The sequence below is a fragment of the Lepidochelys kempii genome, chromosome 23 (assembly GCF_965140285.1).
Source record: "Lepidochelys kempii isolate rLepKem1 chromosome 23, rLepKem1.hap1, whole genome shotgun sequence".
Taxonomy (NCBI): Eukaryota; Metazoa; Chordata; order Testudines; family Cheloniidae; genus Lepidochelys; species Lepidochelys kempii.
In genome coordinates this window covers 5,741,287-5,762,031 of record NC_136402.1, presented here as the reverse complement: position 1 = coordinate 5,762,031, position 20,745 = coordinate 5,741,287, and the positions used below count along the sequence as shown (strand labels likewise).

Below are 20,745 nucleotides of genomic sequence, written 5' to 3'. Positions count from 1 at the left end.
CACAAGCCCTCGCCCCCATGCCACCCCTTCCCCACGAGCCCCCACCTCCCACTCACCCCAAGCCCCCGTCCTCGCACCGTCCCCTTCCCCTGAGGCCTTCCCCTGCCCGGCCTCTTCCCCCAAGACCCCTCTCCCCCATTGCTCACCCTTACAGCAGGTTAGAAGTGGTGGGGCCGTGACCCCTGGTCCCGCACCCCTGTATTTTAAGTGTAGACACGGCTGCAGGCCAGTTACCTTCCCCAAAATAATTCCTAGCACAGCTCTTTTAGGAAAACACTTGATCCTAATTTTAAAACAGCCAGTGATGGAGAATCCACCACGGCCCCCAGCCAGCGAGTTGCTCCCATGCTTCATCACCTGTTAAAAAAATCACACCTTATGTCTAGTCTGAACTGGTCTCGCTTCCAGTGGTGGATGCAGAGTTAGTGGGGCCCCTCCTTGGGACCCAGCCAAGAAAAAGCACATTCTCTCTTATCTCCCCCCCACCCTTGTTTTTCATTCTTTTTTTCCTTCATCCTCCTCCTATAAGTAATAGCAAGTAAATGAAAGTAAAGTTGACAGTTTTTCTAGTCTAATTTATTTCTCCACAGACCACTTGAAAATCGCTGGAGGTCTCGGCGAACCACTTAATGATCTTTCAAATATTGTTTGTACCGTTAGCTAACTAGTTCAAAGCACTTTGGATAAGAGCCCTTAAGAAAACATTGGGGTGCAGGGTCTGGGAGGGAGTTAGGATGCAGGAGGGGGCTCAGGGCTGGGGGTGCAGGGTCTCGGAGGGAGTTAGGGTGCAGGAGCAGGCTGGGGGTTGGGGTACAGGGTCTGACCAGGAGTTAGGGTGCGGGAAGGGGCTCAGGGCTGGGGCAGGAGGTTGGGGTGTGGAGCGCTTACCTGGGGCAGCTCCCATTTGGTGCGAGGGGTGCAGGTGGGGTGGGGGGGTTGCAGGAGTCAGGGAGGGCAGAGGGCTGGGGGGATGACGGTGTGCACCGGTGCAGGAGTCAGGGCTGGGGTCGTGGGGTGCTCCCGGCCCCCAGCCCCGCCCGCCGCCCTGAGAGCAGGCTGGGCTGGGCCCCTTTGGCAACCCGGTGCTGGTTCTGTGGGAAGGAGCAGAAAAGAGCATGGGGCTGCGGTATACGCTGGCATGGGATTTCTTTGCCCTGGTTTGCTGTAAGTGTGAACAGTGAGAGATTGCTAATCACAGGGCAGTGGGCGGGCTTATGCAAATTAGGAGCATACAGAGAAACCAGCCAGAGGAAGGCAGCTGCAAGACTTGTCTGTCTTTGAACAGAATTGTGTGTTCAGGGTTCTCGCTTTGAATCCTCCCCATGTCGGGGGAGTGACCTCACGTGGAGTCATCTAGCGATGGTGTTTGTTGCAGGGCTGGGAGCTGGTCACGGCGAGGTAGAGAGCATGGGATGCAGGGGTGGGTGCGCGTCACAGAGTCTCAGCATTGTTTCTCTGCTCTCTGAACTAAAATCAAGTGTAGAACATAGCCATTATATGAACCACGTACCCTCATCTCTCAATGTCTGTACTTTGACCTGTTAAACTTTTACCCCCAATGGGGGATGTTGTAGATTATGTATTCCTTATGCTATCTGATCCTAAACTGAATTTTGCACCCCTCGATAATCTGTACCTCATTCCCTGATAACCAGAAACTTCTACGCTTAAACTCTGTACCATTTTTTTTAATTTTAACATCATCTTAATAAAATTATTAAATTTGTTCTTATCAGTTTAATCTCTAATAGGCCCTGTCTAAGGACTGTGTATTAAATTGTTGTTTGGAACAGGGGGCTGGGCTAGGAGCTTGCTCCCCCCTGGTATTGCAGTGCCATCAGGAACGATGCGACTCCCTCCGGGGAGAAACTTCTGGTCAGAAAAACAGAAAGAGTTTCACTGGGATGGTGGTTCTTTAAAGGGGATTTTTTTAAAATAGTTGAAAAAGCTGAAATCTTTGGCTCAGGGCTGGAGATGTGTGTATGTATGGGGGGAGGGGGAACTTGGGTCTGGGTAGCAGCACATGAGAGCGGAGACCCCCTGGTCTGCGGCTCCCTTCCCTTGGCCTTTTTCCAGGGGCCCCAGCAGCAGTGCACGCCAGGGACTGCACCTGCCCGGCGTCCAGAGGCGCAGGACAGGTGCAGACGTGGTGCTCGGGGCCGCCAGCGCCAGCCTGCAGCAGGAGTCCCGGGAACCAGCAGGAGCGTGGCTCACCGGCTGGCAGAGCACAGCTCTTAAACAGCTCCCTCCCTGCTCTCCCCCACAGCGGTCCCCCCTGCAGGGAGTGCTGGACGGTGCTGGGCCGCCCGGCCCTGGGGCCCCCTGTAGTTGGGGGGGTCGCCCATGCCAGTGTACTGTTTGTTTCATTGTAAATCCGCCTCTGCTTCAGGGCATCAGACCCTTGTCTGGTGTCAGACCCTTGTCTGCCAGGAGTCCTTTATTAGCGAATTTCTGTTCCCCAGGCTGGAAGGGCCCTGCTAGACTGGGATCAAGTCACCCTTGAGCCTTCTCTAACAGATCCAGCCCCTGGACAACTACCTACAGAGGGAAGAGCCAAGGGCCCCTCCCCATGGCCTCTGACTGGTTGGGGGCTGGGCTTTATTAGGTTCCTGGATTCCCCTTGGCTTCAGAGCTAGCGAGGGACTCCTGGGTTCCTCGGGCGTCCCCCAATCCACCAAGGCTGCCTGCCCCGTGTCCGCTGGCTGGCGGTGACGCTGCATGCTGGCAGACAGGCCTGCCTGTGTCAGCAGCCTGGCACCTGCTGGCCATGGCAGGGGATACGGCAAAAAGGATTTACCTTAAAGGATGCGGTGAGGAGGAAATCGGTTCTATTGTCCCGGCCTGAAACAAAGCTTCACTAAAAACACCTGCATGGGCCAATGGGAGGACACTGAGCTATTGACTCAGCCTGCTGCCGGTGTGCTGGTTTATTAACAATCATAAGGAATTAATTATTTTATGCATTCTGGTAGCGCCTCAGAGCCCCAGTCATGGGTCAGGCCCCCACTGTGTCAGGCGCTGGATATTTTATTGCTATTAGGTGTGTTATGGTAGCACCTTGGTGCCCCAGTCTTGCACCAGGCCCCCATTGCGTTAGGGGCTGTACAAAGACACCCCAAGGAGTGAAATGGGTTCATTTTTTGTTCCGTGCTTAGCCAGCCCCTGGCACAGCCAGGTGCTGACCAGTGACTGGGGCTCCAGGGCAATACAGTAAAATGAAGAATCACCATCATTATTATTATTAATTACTCCCTCCCCCCCCAGCCTCCTGCTAATTCTTTAATTTGTTTCAACCTTTGGAAGCCGACTGGCTGGTCAGTTTGACCTTTTGTTCCTAGTCAGCTTCAGGCTTGGGTCCCAGCCACTAGGTCAGTGAGGATCTTGGGGTCAGTGCTTGGTCCCCCCTCAGCTTCCACCCCTGAAGCGAAAGGAGTAATGCTGAAGCCAGCAGCAGTAGGGCATTATCATCCTCTGACATGTGCCGGCCACCGGACAGGGTCAAAGACCCACAGACACAGGGGACTTCCATTCCCCTTCCTCTCATGGCAGAACAAAGGGTCACACCACACAGCATTAACCCGGGGTTTGGGGCACAGGCGCAACGGACCCATGCTGGAGTCACAGGGTCACAGCCTGAATCCATCACTATGAGAGGGGGGAGCTGCCCTGGGTGTAACTGACACAGCGATGCTGCCTGAGTCTGCTGAGAGCCTGAGCCCCTCGCTGTGAGAGGGGGAGCTGCCCCAGGCATCCCAACGAGATGCTGACTCCCAGTCCCACTGCTCCCGGGCCCCGGACAACCCCACCCCAGCGGAGGACTTTGTGCAGAGCAGGAGAGGAAGAGCACTTGGAGTCAAGCTCCATGCGCCCATCGGCTGTTGCGGTAAGCGCTGATCCCCTCAGCTGCCCAGTGTCCCCACCTCACTGGGGTGGAGAGAGGAGCTTGGGTGTGGGGAGGGGAAAGTCCCCTTTGTCCCTGGCCATTGCTGCTGCTCCCCTGAGGCTCAGGACCTTCTGTTGGGGGCAGGGAGCCAACAGAAGGGGGTGAATCTTGCAGCCCCATCCCCCATGAAGCCTGGTGAACCCCTCACCAGTGGGGAGATAACAGGGGATCCTAAAAGAGACCTAGACCTAGCCCGCTTCCCTACCCTTTCTCCGCAGGACTGCTCCTTCTCTGACCTGCCTTCCCTCCCCACAGGAAATGCCAAGGTCCAACAGGCAGCCAGAGGCAAAATGGGCAGGGTATGGAATGAGCTAGAGGCGGTGTGTGGAGATAGATAGATAGATGGGTGTATGGATGGTTAGATCAGATAGATAGATAGATGGGTGTATGGCTAGATCGGATAGATAGATAGATGGGTGTATGGGGATGGATGGATGGTTAGATCAGATAGATAGATAGATAGATAGATAGATAGATAGATAGATAGATAGATAGATAGATAGATAGATAGATAGATAGATGGGTGTATGGTTAGATCAGATAGATAGATAGACAGATAGATGGGTGTAGGGGGATGGATGGATGGTTAGATCAGATAGATAGATAGATAGATAGATAGATAGATAGATAGATAGATAGATAGATAGATAGATAGATAGATAGATAGATAGATAGATAGATAGATAGATGGGTGTATGGCTAGATCGGATAGATAGATAGATGGGTGTAGGGGGATGGATGGGGTGTATAGATAGGTGTGTGGGGAGGAATAGCTCAATGGATCGATCACTCTGGAGACTTTCCCACCCCACTTGAGGCTGGGGAGCAGCCCCCCCGTTGCCAGGCTCAGGGGTTCTGCATCCTCCAGCCTGCGGTAGTGGGGGGAGGAAGGACTGGCAGGGGGACCCAGGCAGGGTTGCTACGGAAACCGAGCGCCCTTGGCCTGCTGGGAGCAGGGCTGGGAGTGAGCATGCCCGGTGCCGGGGAATGGGAGGGGACGGAGGCAGCCGGGCGGAGGAAGGACAGGGGAGGCTGGCGCCAGGCTGCAGCAGGGGCCAGAGTGGGCAGGGGCACGCATTGCGGAGTGGGAGGGCACAGACACCCCTCCCCAGCAGAGCGGGGGGCTCGGCTTCATGCCGGGGAGGGAAGGGAGCAGCAGAGAGGAGGTCAGACTAGATGATCATGATGGTCCCTTCTGGCCGTAAAGTCTCGGAGTCTCTGAGATCTGCAGGGCACTGTCTTGCCTGGCACCGTGCCCCCTTCCTCTAGCACCACCGTGGGGCCCGCCTCGCCGTGCAGGGTATCCACGCCCTCTGGGGACCCCCCCCCAGCCGCCCCTCCCCACTGGGCGCCAGGCATGCCCGGGGACGCCGAGGAGATCACCCGTCTGCGCAAGCCCCGCTTCTCCTACGAGGAGAACCAGATCCTGATCCAGGAGGTGCGCGCCCACTACGCCAAGCTGTACGGTGCCCAGAGCCGGCAGGTGACGGTCGCCGAGCGCCGGCGTGTCTGGGAGGGCATCGCCGCCAAGATCAACACCATCACCAGCTGGAAGCGGACGGGCCAGGAGGTGCAGAAGCGCTGGAATGACTTCAAGCGGCGCACCAAGGAGAAGCTGGCGCGGGTGCCCCATTCCACCCAGGGCGCTGGGGGAGCAGCTGCCAGCCAGGAGACCTTCTCGGCGGAGGAGGAAACCATCTTCACCATCCTGGGGCCCGGCGTGGTGATGGGGCCCGGTGGGGCAGAGCAGCACCCCGCAGCCTTCGCCCACAGATACCACCATGGCTCTGGTGAGTGCCCGCCCCAGGATGGGAACGTGCCACCCACCGGTGGGCAGGGCCGACTCCCCCAGCCAGGGACAGCGGTACCACCAGATCTAGGGGGGCTTGGTAATACCCCCTCATGAACCAGACAGTAATTGGGGAATTTGAGGGGGCACTTGGAGCTGCGTCGCCTCACACGGGGCTACCAAGCTAAGCACCGTGGGGTAGAGTCAGAGCTGAGATGAGAGCCCGTCTGGTGCCAAGGGAAACCCAGGTGCTGTGGGGTGGGAGCTTAGTAGGGGGCACTCTCCCCTCGCCATAAGTCCTGACCCCAATGTCCCAGTGCAGCACCAGGGGGTGCTGTGCTGCAGGGAGAGGGGTGGGGGCTCAGTAGGGGGGCACTCACAGCTCAGTGTCTGTGCTGACCCCAGTGGGGCAGTAGGGGGTGCTGTGCTGTAAGGAGCGTGGCAGGGGCTCAGCAGGGGGCGCCCTCCCCTTGGTCAATGCTGACCCCTGTAGGGCACTAGGGGGCGCCGTGCTACAGGGAGCGTGGCAGGGGCTCAGCAGGGAGGGCTCTCCCCTCGGTTAGTGCTGACCCCTGTGGGGCACTAGTGGGTGCTGCACTACAGGGCTGTTGGGTGGGGGCCAGCAGGGGGTGCTCTCCCCTCAGTCAGTGCTGACCCCTTTGGGGCACTAGGGGGCGCTGTGCTGCAGGGACAGGGGTCAGGGGCTCTGTCCCCTGGCAGCCAGCACCAGCCCCCCTACGGTGTGAGGGGGTGGAGTGGGGCCCAGCAGGGGTGCACACACAGTCACTCACAGCGCCCCCTAGCATGACACTGGTGCAAGACAGAAACCTCGACTGACCCACTTGGCTGGCTGCTTCGCCCTGAGCTCTGCCTGGGTGAGCCGAGCTTGCTGGGACTCACGCCATCTCTCAGTGGGGCAGGTCCTTCGGGGCACAGCTAGTTAATTAGTACTGACTGTGCCACCAACCTGCCCTGCTCCTCACAGCTCCACTCCTCACTGCTGCCCGCTCTGGGATCAGAACCCAGGAGTCCTGGGCCCAGGCCACAGCGGGTGCAGGGCATAGGAGGTGGGGGCAGTTCAGCTCTGCTGAGGCGGCCGCTTGTCCTGGCAACAGGACCCCCATCCCCTCTGGGAGCCAAGCAGGATGGGGTACGAGGAGGCAACCCCAGCTCCAGGACAACTTCAGGAGGGCTAACCTCTGGGGGACGGATGGGAGGGGGGTGGTTCCGCCCCGCCCCCCCCCGGGGGAAGAGACCAGAGGGGACAGTCCCGGCCACCACCACTTCTGGGGAACAGATCCCACCCTTTGGGGGGGACGCACACTTTGGGGAGCGACCTGCCCTGTGTCCAGAGCCCACAGCCGACGCTCTCTCTTCTCTCTCTGCAGAGACGCTGGCTGGGGGCAAGGTCTCCTCCAGCCCCAAGCCCTCGGTCCAGCCCCCGTGCTGCGCCCTGGATGGGGTCCTGCTGCGGCCAAAGGAGCGCGACTCGCCGGCCCCCCCCTCGGTGGAGCCCTCCCTTCAGATTGTGCGGCTGGCACCCTCGCCAGCCGGGCTGGGCTGCCGGCCCCACCCGGGACACTCGCCCACGGAGCAGCTGGGCAGGGAGCGGCCCCTGGGCTCCCCACCCCCCCGGCGCCGGCATCCGCACTCTGAGCCACCCCCAGAGCCCTCGCTGGATCTCCTGGCTGCCCAGCGGGAGACGGCCGAGGCCATCCGTGACCTGACCTACACCATGCACCACAGCCTGGACCGTCTCACCAACGTGGTAGCCGCCCTCCTGCCCCTCCTCCCGGCCCAGGGACCTGGCCTGGGCGCCCCTCGCGGGGGCCTCTTCCACCAGCAGGCGCCCATCGGCTCCCCACTGCCAGCACCCCCCACCAAGAGCCCACTCCCTGCCGAGACCTTCACCACCAAGGTGGAAATGTCCTCTGAGCCAGCGGAGAATGCGGGACAATCCCAAGGGGGCCTCCCCGCCGAGGCCCCCTCCTGCTGCAGCTCCCCGCCACTGAAGCGAAGGAAGGGGATCCCCGCTCGGAAGCGTAGGGGGCGCTGGAAGAATCTGTGACTCCCCAGAGCTTGGGGATCCCCCATGGCGGATCCTGCCCCCCAAAGTAGGCGGGTGCAGGGCACCAGCCACGGGACAGCGAGAGTTCAGTCACTTGAAGGGAAGTTCTCCTGCAGCCCCCCCGCAATCCGATCATCCCACATACCCCATGGTGCAGAGGACGCCCCGTCTGCTCTAACAGAGAGCGATTCCCCCTCCACCCCGGGGCTTTGCTACAGTGGATGAGCTGAGTGGTCAGCAAAGCCCTGGCAAAAGGGCTGAATGTGTCTGCAGATGGAAATCGGAGACTGCCACACCCTCTGCCCCAGCTCTGCCGGTGACCCTCAATCCCAACCCACAGGCTCCCCCCAGCTCTGCCAGGGCCCTTCACTCCAGACCCACAGCCCCCTGCCAGCCCAGCCCTGGGCTCCCCCCACCCCCGACCCACAGTCCATCTGCTACTCCTGTAACTGGCCAATGCCACTAAATTGTGTCCAGGCAGGGGCAGGTTTATAACATGGGTAAACACTGTCCAGGAGTCAGGTGAGATCCCCAACCCCACAGGCCAGGACTGAGCCCCAGGGCACGGAGAGGCAATAGTTGCCTTCCTCTGGGTTCCCCTTTCACTTCTGTGTCTGTCTTGGTGCTCCCCTGGAGGGATCCGACAACACAACCCCGCCCCATGCCCCAAGGTCGGGATCCGTGTCCAGGCTTCGGATTCCAGGTCTGGGTTCAGATTCAGCGTCCAGCCCAAGGTTTGGGGTCCCTCTTGGGGGTCCCACAGTCCCCCCCCCCCAGCGACAGACCACAGGGGTGGGGGGCTTTTATACGCCTGTTAGCAAGGCGCCGGGGAGCAAGGGGTTAACGGCCCAAGTGTCTGTGGGGGGGGTGGATTTCAGCCCACATGACCGGAGGGGGTGGGGTGTCAGGTCTAGTCTGTCCTTCCTGCGTCACATCCCCCAGAGGTCACCCGAAGGAGGGATAGCGGCAGACACCCCAGGGCCCCTGCCTGGGAAGGCCTCGCTCGGGGGTGCTCATTTGCACCCCTTGGTCCAGAGACCCCCCCGCCCCCCGGGACACGCAATAAACTATTTTCATACTGAACCCTGCGACCTGTGGGGCGTCTTCGGGGGAGGGGGAACTGCCGGGGGGGCTATTGGTGTATTGCCACGGGTACCCACTGATCTCACCAGACACCCCTCCATCCCGCCACCCCTCCCTCCACACCCCTGCCCAACCCCTGTCCTGCCCTCCATCTATCCCTACAGCACCCCTCTATCCCTCCCCCCACACCTCTCCCTCCACCCCCCCTACAGACACCCCTCCATCCTGCCACCCCTCCGTCCCTCCCTCCATCTATCCCTACAACACCCCTCTATCCCCCCCCACACCTCTCCCTCCATCCCCCCTACAGACACCCCTCCATCCCACCACCCCTCCCTCCACACCCCTGCCCAACCCCTCTGTCCCACCCTCCATCTATCCCTACAGCACCCCTCTATCCCTCCCCCCACACCTCTCCCTCCACCCCCCTACAGACACCCCTCCATCCTGCCACCCCTCCGTCCCTCCCTCCATCTATCCCTACAACACCCCTCTATCCCCCCCACACCTCTCCCTCCATCCCCCCTACAGACACTCCTCCATCCCGCCACTCCTCCCTCCACACCCCTGCCCAACCCCTCCGTCCCTCCCTCCATCTATCCCTACAACACCCCTCTATCCCCCCCACACCTCTCCCTCCATCCCCCCTACAGACACTCCTCCATCCCGCCACTCCTCCCTCCACACCCCTGCCCAACCCCTCTGTCCCACCCTCCATCTATCCCTACAGCACCCCTCTATCCCTCCCCCCACACCTCTCCCTCCATCCCCCCTACAGACACCCCTCCATCCCACCACCCCTCCCTCCACACCCCTGCCCAACCCCTCTGTCCCTCCCTCCATCTATCCCTACGACACCCCTCTATCCCTGCCTGCACACCTCTCCCTCCATCCCCCCCTACAGACACCCCTCCATCCCGCCACCCCTCCGTCCCTCCCTCCATCTATCCCTACAACACCCCTCCATCCCCCCCACACACCTCTCCCTCCATCCCCCCCTACAGACACCCCTCCATCCCGCCACCCCTCCCTCCACACCGCTGCCCAACCCCTCTGTCCCTCCCTCCCCCCACACCCCATCCTCCATCCCTCCTAGAGACACCCCTCTATCCACCCCCCACACATTCATCCCTCTCTGCTCTCTCCTGCCCCCACTCCTCGCTCCCCCCCACACCCCTACCCCGCCCCTCCACCCCAACACCCCTCTAACCATTCCTCCACCCCCACCCCTTTGTCCATCCATCCCCACACTCCCACATCTATCCAGACCCCACCCCACCCCCTTTCTGCACCCCTCTCTCCCACTGCCCCACACACATGCCATTCCCAGCCCCAGCACGCCCCTCACCGGGGTATCTGGCCTCCAGCCCCCCCCCAGGGTCGGGGGCTGCGGTTGCAGCGGGCGGGCCGGTCCCCCCTTGGGGGCCGACCGGGTGGGGAGGGGGGTCACACGCGGATGGATCCTTCCCCAACCCCCGTTTCCCCCAGACTGGGCCGGGTCCGCGGGGCGCCGCTCGGCCACCTAGGGGTCGGGGGGGCCGCGGGGCATTCTGGGAATCGTAGGCTCTCTCGCACCCCTCCCCCCGTGGCAGGACGGAGCTATTAACCCTTCCGGGGCTGGAGCCCCGCCGGTTTCCCCAGTCAGGGCGAGAGGGAGCGAGGGCCGCGCCCCGCCGGGGCCAAACCCGTCCTGAAGGAGGGATGGGAGGAGAGAGAGAGAGAGAGAGGGAAGGTAGAAAGAAAGATGGATGAGTGTGAAAGGAAGGATGGACGGACGGACGGCAGGCGCTGGGTGCGAGGGGCCAGTGCTTGGGGCAGGGGTGACTCTGAGCCCCCCAGGCAAGGAAGAGGGAGGGTCTGTGTGTTTGGTGCCACGCGGTTCGCTGGGTCCCACCCCAGAGGTGGCTGCATTCAGGCCTCTATCCCGCCCCACCCCTACTCCTTGGAAGGCGCCGGTCGACCACCCCTCGTCCCCCTCTCATTTACTGCATGGTCTCCTCCCTGCCCCCTGCTGGGGCAAACCATTGGGGCAGGGGGCGCTCCATAGGGGGCACTCTCCCCATCCAGAGCCTCCGGGGGGGTGACTCCAGCCCCTCAGCTGTGGGGCGGGGGTCAAACCAGCTGGGAATGAAGTGGGGAGCCCCTGGGTTGCTGCTATCACTGTGCGATCTGGTGGGGCCAGCCTCAGTGCGATGTGGGATGGGGGCTGGGAGCCAGGATGCCTGGGTTCTATCTCTGGCTCTGGAGGAGGTGTGGGGCGGGGCTGGGAGCCAGGACACCTGGGTTCTATTCCTGACTTTGGAAGGGGAACGGGAGCTAGGCCCCGGCTCTGCCACTGACTCACTGGGGGAGCTAGGCCCCGGCTCTGCCACTGACTCACTGGGTGACCCTGGTCAAATCCCTTTGCTGCGCCAGGCCTCAGTTTCCCCCCTTAGTATAACAAGCCCGGGAGAGGAAACTGCACCAAAACATTCATTAACAACATCCTTAACCACCCTGGATGGGCTCTCACGAATGGCCCGTACTCCCGCAGGCGGGGGGAGGGGTCCGGCTGACGACCCCAGGCCAAGGCGGGGGAGGGGTCCCAGCCAGGCACGTGCCCCTTTAAGACGGCCCCGGCGGGCGGGACTACATGTCCCAGCAGGCGCCGCGGCGGAGTTATGTAAGTTTCTCCATGAGCAGGGCAGCAGCCGCAGCGGGCGGCAGAGCGCGGATCGGGCCGCTCCTTGGCTGCGCGGGGCCCTGCGCGGGGCGCGCAAGGCGCGAGGGGGCGGCGGCGGCGGCGGCACCATCATGGCCGCGGTGCAGGCGTCCCGCCGGCAGTGGTGTTACTTGTGCGACCTGCCCAAGATGCCGTGGGCCATGATCTGGGATTTCAGCGAGGCCGTGTGCCGGGGCTGCGTGAACTTCGAAGGGGCCGATCGCATCGAGTTCCTCATCGAGACGGCGCGGCAGCTCAAGCGCAGCCACGCCATGCAGGACGCCCGCTCGCCGGGGCCCCAGGCCGTCAAGCATGCCAAGGACGGAGGGCCCCTGGACAGGGCCGGGCTGGAGCGCTACGAGCGGGCCCGGGGGCCCGGCGACTACACCCTCAGCCCCCGGCTGCCCAACGGCCTGGCCCGGGCGGAGGACGGGGGGCCCGAAGGCAGCCGGCAGAGCCCCACCGCCCGGCGGGCGCTGATCGGCCCCGTGCCGCCCAGCTTAGGGCTGATGGGGGCGCCGCAGGGCTTGCTGGCCGCCGTGTCGGGGCTGGGGGCCCGGGGGCCCGGCTTGGGCTTGGCCGCCTCCTCGCCCCTCCTGGGGGAGCTGGGCAAGGCGCGGGGGCCCTACGGCGAATACGAGAAGCAGCGCAATGTGGAGTGCCTGGCCGAGCTGAGCGAGGCCCTGCGGGGCCGGGCGGAGGAGTGGCACGGCAAGCCCAAGGCGGTGCGGGAGCAGCTGCTGGCCCTCTCGGCCTGCGCCCCCTTCAACGTGCGCTTCAAGAAGGACCACGCGCTGGTGGGGCGTATCTTCGCCTTCGACGCCGCCCCCCGGCCCGGCTATGAGTTCGAGCTGAAGCTCTTCGTCGAGTACCCGTGCGGCTCGGGCAGCGTCTACGCCGGCGTCCTCGCCTTGGCCAAGCAGATGTTTCACGACTGCCTCAAGGACCCCGGCAAGGTGATCTCATCCGGCTACAAGTACCTGGAGTACGAGAAGCGCCACGGCACCGGGGACTGGCACCTGCTGGGGGAGCTCTTCACCGAGGGCGTCCGGTTCTTCCGGGACCCCCCGGCCCCCGAGGCCCTGCCCCAGCAGTTCCTAGACAGCAGCTGCGCCATGCTGCCCAGCGCCCTGGTGCGGGCCATGCCGCCCCGGGCCGTCATGCGGCGCCGCAAAGCCTCCCCGGAGCCGGAGGGCGAGGGGGGCGCGGCGGGCAAGCTGACGGGCGAGGAGCAACAGCAGAGGCAGAACTGGCTTCCCCAAGGCTCGGCCGGGATCTACTCGCCGGGCATGGCCCACCTTGCCACGCCCGCCGGCCAGGCCCCCGGGCCCGAGGGCGCCCTGCGCAACGACCCCTCGCCCATCACCGCGCTGAAGAACGTCGCCGACGCCCTGGGAGCCGGGCAGTCGCCGAAAGACGCCAACCCCGTCCACTCCACCACGGCCCGGCAAAACAGCGCCAGCCCTGCCTCGCCCGCTGCCTCGACCCAGCACCGGCTGGTCCCCCGCAATGGCGAACCTGGGCAGGCGCCTTCCTCGTCCTCCTCTTCCTCCGGGGCCCACTCGGCCGGCGGCACCGACTCGGCCGGCGCCCAGAGCGCCCCCGATTCCTCGGGCGGCCCCAGCAGCGCCCCCCTGTGCTGCACCATCTGCCACGAGCGGCTGGAAGACACCCACTTTGTGCAGTGCCCGTCGGTGCCCTGTCACAAGTTCTGCTTCCCTTGCTCCCGCGATTTCATCAAAGCCCAGGGGGCGGCCGGCGAGGTCTATTGCCCCAGCGGGGAGAAGTGCCCCCTGGCCGGCTCCAACGTGCCCTGGGCCTTCATGCAGGGAGAAATCGCCACCATCTTGGCCGGAGACGTGCGAGTCAAAAAGGAGCGTGATCCGTGAACCGAGAGCCGGGAGGGGGGATCGTGGGGGATCCCCCCCTCGCCTGTGATCTGGGGGCCCCCTGGCAGCAAGAGGCCTCAGGAATAACTGGCGCTACAATTAACTTATTGCCCTTTTTAACCTTTCCCAGTCTGGGGCCCTGTGTATAATCTATTTTTTAATATTTCCATAGCACTCTTATATATGAGGTCATATCTACATAACCGACTGGCGGGGGGGAGATTGCGTGTGTGTTTGGGGGGAGATGGGAGGGTTTGCTACATAGCAGCATAAGGGGTTTGAGGGTGGGAGTGGTAAGGGACAGAGCGAGGCCCAGAGCCCGTTTTGGGCCACCCATGGAGATGGAATCTCTCTTTTCCGCCCCAGAGGGCATGCAACTGGGGCAGGGACTCCCTGCCTGTCTGCTAATGTGTCTCAGGCCTGGCAAGGCGTCACCCCTGGGGTGAGGGTGCCATGTGTCAATCTCCGTGGCTCACTGGGGCTGTGGCTCCTGCCAGTCGATGGAAGCAGCTGAGAACCCACAAACTCGCTCCATGCGAGGAGGGGGGAGAGGGATGTGAGCTTTGCCTGTCACGGTCCTGGGTCCGGATCGCAGCTGGTACCCCCTAGAGGAGAATGGCCCCATATCCCATCCCTTGCTCGCTCTCCCAGCCAGGGGGGCAGTCCGGGCCTTGGGGCCAGACTCTGGGCACCTTGTTTAGCAGCTCAGCTCCTGGCATTCTGGGTTCCAAGGTTTGGGGAACTCTTTCTCCCTCCCCCCACCCCCTCTTGTGGGTTCCCCAGCCGGGCCCATAAGGGAGCCCCCCTTCCCCTGGGGAGAGCAGCACAGGGACCCTGTGAGGTGAAGGGTGACCAGCTGTGCCTCCTTACCACCCAACTACCTGTGCCAGTCTGCTCACTCCTGACTTGCAGCCCCCTGCTAGCACAGCCCTGGGCTCCCCCCAGCTCTGCCAGTACCCCTCACTCCCAACTTGCAGCCCCTTGCCAGCCTAGCCCTGTTTCCCCCGCCCCCAGCTCTGCCGGTGACCCTCACTCCTGACCTGCATCCCCCTGCTAGGCCAGCCCTGGGCTCCCCCACTGGCTTGGCTGATGCCCCTTGAGCCCGCCCCGCAGCCTGACTGGGAGCCACGAGCAGAGGTTGCTTGGCTGAATGGTGTGGATGGGGGGGAGTGAACGAGACCCACCAGACTAATGTCACGTGAGCCCTCAGTAGCGCACAGAGTTACAGCTGAGCCCGCAGCGAGAACTAACCCCCCCCCACCCCCCCGATATTCAGGTGCCAATGCACAGCCATTCCCCACTAATCCTTTCGAGCGGGAGTCAGGACTCCTGGGTTCAATTCCCTATATGGGGCTAAAGCTGGGAAGACACTGCCCTGGAAAGATTTGAGGTTCCTGTTGTTTGAATGGGGGAACCCCAGCTTCCTTGGCCAGAGAAACAGTTTTGAGAGGAGATGGGGTTGATTTACAGTAGGGCCTACCTTTATTGTTGTTGTTGATTGTAGGATCCAGGCTGTCTGGGAAGGAGACAAGGGGATGACAGCCAAGATTCCTGGATTCTGTCCCCAGCTTGGGGAGGGGAGTGGGGTCTAGTGGTTAGAGCAGGGGGCTGGGAGCCAGGACGCCTGGGTTCTATCCAAGGCTTTGCTACAGGTTTGCTGTGCAGCTGTGGGCTAGATACTTCACCTCTCTGGGCCTCAGTTTCCTTCTGTCAAGTGCGGAGGCTGGCCCTGTAACTGCTCAGCCAGCCTAGGGCTGCGATGTCCCCCTTTGTCAGTGCTCCTCTTTCAGAGCCCCCCAGTAACAACCCAGGGGCACTCCTGAATCCCCATGACAACAAAGATCCTTGTGCAACCCTACAATAACAAACCGGCATCCCGTGTCTCCAAGGACAAAATTAATAAGCAGTGGGGAAAAGGAAGAGGAGCAGTTCTGTGGGTGACCCCTCCCCCCAGCTCAGCCAGCGGCCCCTTTAAGGGGTCCTTGCTGATTTCCGGTCCCCACCCCCACCACTGGATTTCCATCGTAGGCAACAAGCGTTCCTTGGTGGGCAGCACAGTGACCTGAGATGGCCTGGACACCCCAGGGAGCTGGGAATAAGGGGGTGGGAGAGAAAAGTGCCTAGACCCCGGTTTCCATGGGGCACTGACCTCCCCGCCCCCTCCCCCCCACACACGCACCCCGTGCTCCCTGGGGCAGGGGAATCTTAATACCAAAATGCTGAGCAGACGCACACGGAAATGGGGCCACGTCTGAGGGGCTGTGTGTTGGGGGCACCCCGTGGTGTGGGTGGGCCAAAGGTAAAAAGGGTCTGGGGCAGGGGAATAGAAGATTCCCTCTCTTTTAACTGCTCCCCTGCAACGCCTGGCTTGGGGGCCCCATGGATCTGTCCTCACCTGGCTTGGGGGCCCCATGGGGCTGTGCCTTGGCTGGGAGGTTATTTGGGGGGAGATTCTTGTGTGGGGGGGTCCCACTGGGTCTCCCTGCCATGCCTGGACCCAGCGGGATGGGCCAGGGAGGTTCCTATGGGTGCAATGGGGGAGCAGGTGTCGGGAGGGGGGAGTGTAGGACACGGGGGTGTCTGGTGAGGGGATGCTCCCAGCTTCAGGCACCTCTGGGGGTTGGGGGGGGAATCAAATCAGCTTGTGATTCTCTTTGTTTTTTGTCAATAAACTGATTCTTCTGTTTGTTTTTGTTTAAAGAGCAGGTTGGCTGGTTCTTGGGGGAGGCAACGGGGGGGGGGGCTTTCCTTGGGGGGGAGGAGGGCACTTGCCAGGGCAGTAACAGGATCGGGGGGCATGAAGCAGATGCTGGGAACACCCCTACCTTGTACCTGGGATGTGTTCAGTTTTAAGGAGCTAAGGGGGGGGGGGGGGCTGGGCAGTGTTTGCATGGGAGTCCCTCGAGGGGGAAATTCCAGGTGCTGCAGGGAGCAGCATGGGAGCCCAGCAGGGGCCGCTCTCCCCTGGCTCTCAGTGCCAGCCCCAATCCTCTGGTACAACGCTAGGGGGCGCTGTGCCTCAGGGAGCAGGGTAGACTCAAGGGTTAGTGCGCAGGGCTGGCAGTCAGGACTCCTGGGTTCCTTTCCCGACTCCGCCACTGACCTGCTCTGAGCTGGGCAAGTCCCTTCTGCCCTCTGGGTCTCATGGGCCCATCTGCCCCGGGGGCTGTTCTGAGTGTGGAGATCCTAGAATCCCAGGGCAGCCTTGGCCTCTCCCGGTACTGGGACAGTGCATGAGGCCTGCCCCTCATCTACTCCAATCCCTCTGGGGCCCAGGGCTAGGAAATCTGGTAACATTTGATGCCAGGAATCAGTCCCACAGATGGTGCCAGCGAGACAGCCCTGTGGCCCGACTACCCCCGGGTTCCCACTCGCTGCCCCTGCCTGGGAGGGACCCCCACAGCCAAAAGGGGGGCTCGGGACCCGGGGACTGTTCAGTCCTCAGCTGCTCTGCTGGGGCTGCCAAGGAGGGACCTGGCTGGTGCCGGTGAGGGGGGTGCATCCCTCCTGAGCCAGCCAGTGCCCCACCCTGGGGCTGGATGGGAGCCAGTGCCCCCTAGAGGGGAAAGGCCCCATGCACCATTCCCTGTCCCAGCCAGTCCCTGCCCAGGGGCTCTATCTGCAGGACACTGAGCATGACCCCCCCCCCATTTCTCAGACCCCTGGGTTGGCTCAGTCCTTGGGTGCTGGCTTGGGCAGGGTGCAAGGGCCCATTGCAGTGACCCAGTCAGCCAGCAGGGGGAGCAAGTCTCATGTACCTCCAGGTGTCAGCAACAGCTGGGGTCTGGCCAAGAACAACCTGTCTCCTGCCTTGTATGGGGCTGCAGGGGCCCTGCACTGAGGACTGGACAGGCCCATGGCTCTGATCTGGGGGTTGGATCTGGGGCTAGATGGGTCCCGGCTTTGATCCGTGGGCTGAATACAGGGCTGGATGGGCCCGTGGCTCTGATCTGGGGGGCAGATACGGGGCTAGATGGGCTGATGGCTCTGACCTGGGGGGCGGGGGGTGGATACGGGGCTGGATGGGCCCGAGGCTCTGATCCGGAGCATTTCCTTGTGGGGTGACGAGGAGGTGAGCCAGAGGTGGGAGAGGCCTCTGAGTAGGGTTGCCAACTGTCTAATTGCACAAACCCAAACACCCTTGCCCCTCCCACTGCCCTGCCCCTTCCCCAAGGCCCCGCCTCTGCTCACTCCACCCCCCCATTCCTCTGTTGCTCACTCTTCCCCGCCCTCACTCACTTTCACTGGGCTGGGGCAGGGAGTTGGGGTGCAGGAGTGGGTTGGGCTTGGGGCATGGGGCCGAGGGGTTTGGCGTGTGGGAGGGGGTTCCAGGCTGAGCCTAGGACCAGGGATTTGGGGTGTGGGAGGGGACTGCAGGCTGGGGCAGGGGGGTTGGGGTGTAGGAGGGGGTGCAAGGTGTGGGAGGGGCTGGGGGTTGGGGTGCAGGAGGGGGTGCAGGTTTTGGGAGGGAGTTTGGGTGGGGGAGGGGGTTTTGGGATGAGCCTGGGGCAAGGGGTTGCGGTGCAGGAAGGGGTTCAGGGTTTGGGTTCTGGGAGGGAGTTTGGGTGCAGGAGGGGGCTCAGAGATGGGGTGTGGGCTCTGGGAGGGAGTTTGGGTGCGGGAGTGGGCTGGGGCAGGTTGTTGGGGTGCAGGGGGGGTTCAGGGCTGGGGCAGGTCGTTGGGATGCAGGAGGGGGTGCGGGCTCTCGGAGGGAGTTTGGGGGGTGGAGGGGGCTCTGGGCTGAGCCTGGGGCAGGGGGTTGGGATGCGGGAGGGTGTTCGGGATGTGGGAGGGTGTTCATGATGTGGGTTCTGGGAAGGAGTTTGGATGAGGGCGGGGGCTCAGGCAGGGAGGTGCGGGATCCGGCCCGACAGCACTTGCCTCAGGCAGTTCCCGGAAGTGGCCGGCATGTCTGGCAGCAGCTCCTAGACTCAGGGGTGGCCAGGAGGCTCTGCACATTGCCCCGCCTGCAGGCACCGCCCCTGCAGCTCCCATTGGCTGTGGTTCCCTATTCCTGGCCAATGGGAGCTGCAGAGTTGGCTCTCGGGGCAGGGGCAGCACGCGCTGTGGAGACCCCCTGGCTGTGCCTCCTAGGAGTTGCTGCCAGACATGTTGGCCGCTTTTGGGAGCCACGCGGGGCCAGGGCAGGAAGGGAGCCTGTCTTACCCCTAACAATGAGGCGTCCTTGTGGCACCTTAGAGACTAACAAATTTATTTGGGCATAAGCTTTTGTGGGCTAAAACCCACTTCATCAGATGCATGGAGTGGAAAATACAGTCAGCAGGTATAAATACACAACACATGAAAAGATGGGAGTTGCCTTACCGAGTGGAGGGGTCAGTGCTAACAAGGCCAATTCAATTAGGGTGGATGTGGCCCATTTCCAACAGTTGACAAGAAGGGGTGAATATCAACAGAGGGAAAATTACTCTTTGTAGTGACCCAGCCACTTCCAGTCTTTATTCAGGCCTAATTTGATGGTGTCCAGTTTGCAAATTAATTCCAGTTCTGCAGTTTCTCTTTGGAGTCTGTTTTTGAAGGTTTTTTCTTGAAGAATTGCCACTTTTAAGTCTGTTATTGAATGTCCAGGGAGCTTGAAGTGTTCTCCAACTGGTTTTTGAATGTTACAATTCTTGACGTCTGATTTGTGTCCATTTATTCTTTTGCGCAGAGACTGTCCGGTTTGGCCAATGTACATGGCAGAGGGGCATTGCTGGCACATGATGGCAGATATCACATTGGTAGATGTGCAGGTGAACGAGCTCCTGATGTGGTTAGGTCCTATGATGGTGTCCCCTGAATAGATATGCGGACAGAGTTGGCACCGGGGTTAGTTGCAGGGATTGGTTAGTGTTGCTGTTGTGTGGTGTGTGTAGTTGCTGGTGAGTATTTGCTTCAGATTGGGGGGCTGTCTGTGAGGACTGGCCTGTCTCCCAAGGTCTGTGAGAGTGAGGGATCGTCCTTCAGGATAGGGTGTAGACCCTTGATGATGCGCTGGAGAGGTTTCAGTTGGGGGCTGAAGGTTACGGCTAGTGGCGTTCTGTTACTTTCTTTGCTGGGCCTGTCCTGGAGTAGGTGACTTCTTAGCCCCGCTGCACCACCGGACTTTTAGTGGCCTAAAATCTCCCGGATTGGCTTCAGTAGCCTCCAGGAGATGGAGCCCGATTCCGGGAGACTCCTGGCCAAACCGGAAGGGTTGGCGACCCTAGCTCCCAGCTGCGCTGCCAGGGAGTCCCACGGCCCTTCGAGCCCGACTGGCATGGGGCTGTGGGCCTGGCACCGGCCCTGCACTGTCCCACACGTCCCGGGGCTGCAGCTGCAGAGGCCCGGACGGCAGGACTGTTTGGGGTGTGGCTGTGTCTGCTGCTGGCCACCCCAGCCTGTCCGTGGGGTGAGGGAAAGAGACTCCCCACCCTCTGCCACTTCCCTCGCCTGGCAACTGGGGCTGGCCCCAGTGCGGCTCTAGGGCCCTGTGCTGGTGGTGACAGCTCGCCCCGTGCCTTGGGCTGTGCCTCAGCCAGGGCTGCCCAGTGCCCCATAGTGCCGGCCCCTGCCGCAGTGGGGCGGGGCCCGCGGAGGGCCAGGCCGGGCAGGGACTATGCGATAAGCCCCAGGAACTGGTGATAAAGGTGACCGCACCCTCCTGCCCAGCTGTGCCACTCCCCCACCCCACCCAGCACGTCCGCCCAGCCCACCTGGGGGGGTGAGTCAGAGATGGCCAGAGTCGGGTCCCCCCCCCCCCGACCCCATGCCTGTCCTGCCCCCTGCTCTGCCCCTCTCCTCCCTGCCAGCTTGGTGTGGTTCTGGGTGCGTTCCCCCTCCCACCCTCAATGCCCCAGTGCTGGGGTCTGGACAGGGACCCCCCTAATCCACTCCCCTGGGGCTGAGACCCCCCCCCCGCCCCGGACACTGACACTGACACTGTCCCACATCCACAGTAACGTCTGCAGGGGCCTTTGAGATCCACACGGGAAAATTCCCCCCCTCCCCAGCTCTTCCCCCACCTCCTCCCCTGCCCCTCTGGAGCTCAGCCCCCCCCCCCCCCCCACACACACACACATGAGGGGCCAGTCTCAATCTGAGCTGCTTTCTCCCATGGCAGCTGACACCCCCCCCCCAGCTCTGGTCCCCCCTGTGATCTACTGGGCAGGGATGGGGGATGGGTCTCCCAGGGATGTGCTGTGCCCACATGCCTGGCATCTCAATGCCCTCCCCTGCTGAGCTAGAGGGGGTCTGGATGCCCCAGTGGGATGGGGGGAGCAATGGGGGGTG

The 20,745-nt window shown here is 62.2% G+C and overlaps 2 protein-coding genes across 2 annotated transcripts; both read left to right on the top strand.

Annotated features, from left to right (window-relative positions):
* The first annotated feature begins 4,930 nt into the window (after nucleotides 1–4,930).
* On the top strand, nucleotides 4,931–8,959 carry MYPOP (Myb related transcription factor, partner of profilin). Its single transcript, XM_073321732.2, has 2 exons — nucleotides 4,931–5,733; nucleotides 7,121–8,959. Exons 1-2 carry the CDS (start codon nucleotides 5,301–5,303, stop codon nucleotides 7,798–7,800), a joined length of 1,113 nt encoding a protein of 370 aa, XP_073177833.1. The 5' UTR covers nucleotides 4,931–5,300; the 3' UTR covers nucleotides 7,801–8,959.
* Nucleotides 8,960–11,543: 2,584 nt separating this feature from the next.
* IRF2BP1 (interferon regulatory factor 2 binding protein 1) lies at nucleotides 11,544–15,376 on the top strand. The gene has a single exon (XM_073321486.2). The coding sequence runs from the start codon at nucleotides 11,677–11,679 to the stop codon at nucleotides 13,471–13,473; it is 1,797 nt and encodes a 598-aa protein (XP_073177587.1). The 5' UTR covers nucleotides 11,544–11,676; the 3' UTR covers nucleotides 13,474–15,376.
* The last annotated feature ends 5,369 nt before the right edge of the window (nucleotides 15,377–20,745 follow it).

Excerpts from the sequence above, each read along its gene's own strand:
- MYPOP (XM_073321732.2), top strand. The coding sequence starts at position 5,301 with ATGCCCGGGGACGCCGAGGAGATCACCCGTCTGCGCAAGCCCCGCTTC. Across the intron at positions 5,734-7,120 it reads CAGATACCACCATGGCTCTG|AGACGCTGGCTGGGGGCAAG; the intron begins GTGAGTGCCCGC and ends CTCTCTCTGCAG.
- IRF2BP1 (XM_073321486.2), top strand. The coding sequence starts at position 11,677 with ATGGCCGCGGTGCAGGCGTCCCGCCGGCAGTGGTGTTACTTGTGCGAC.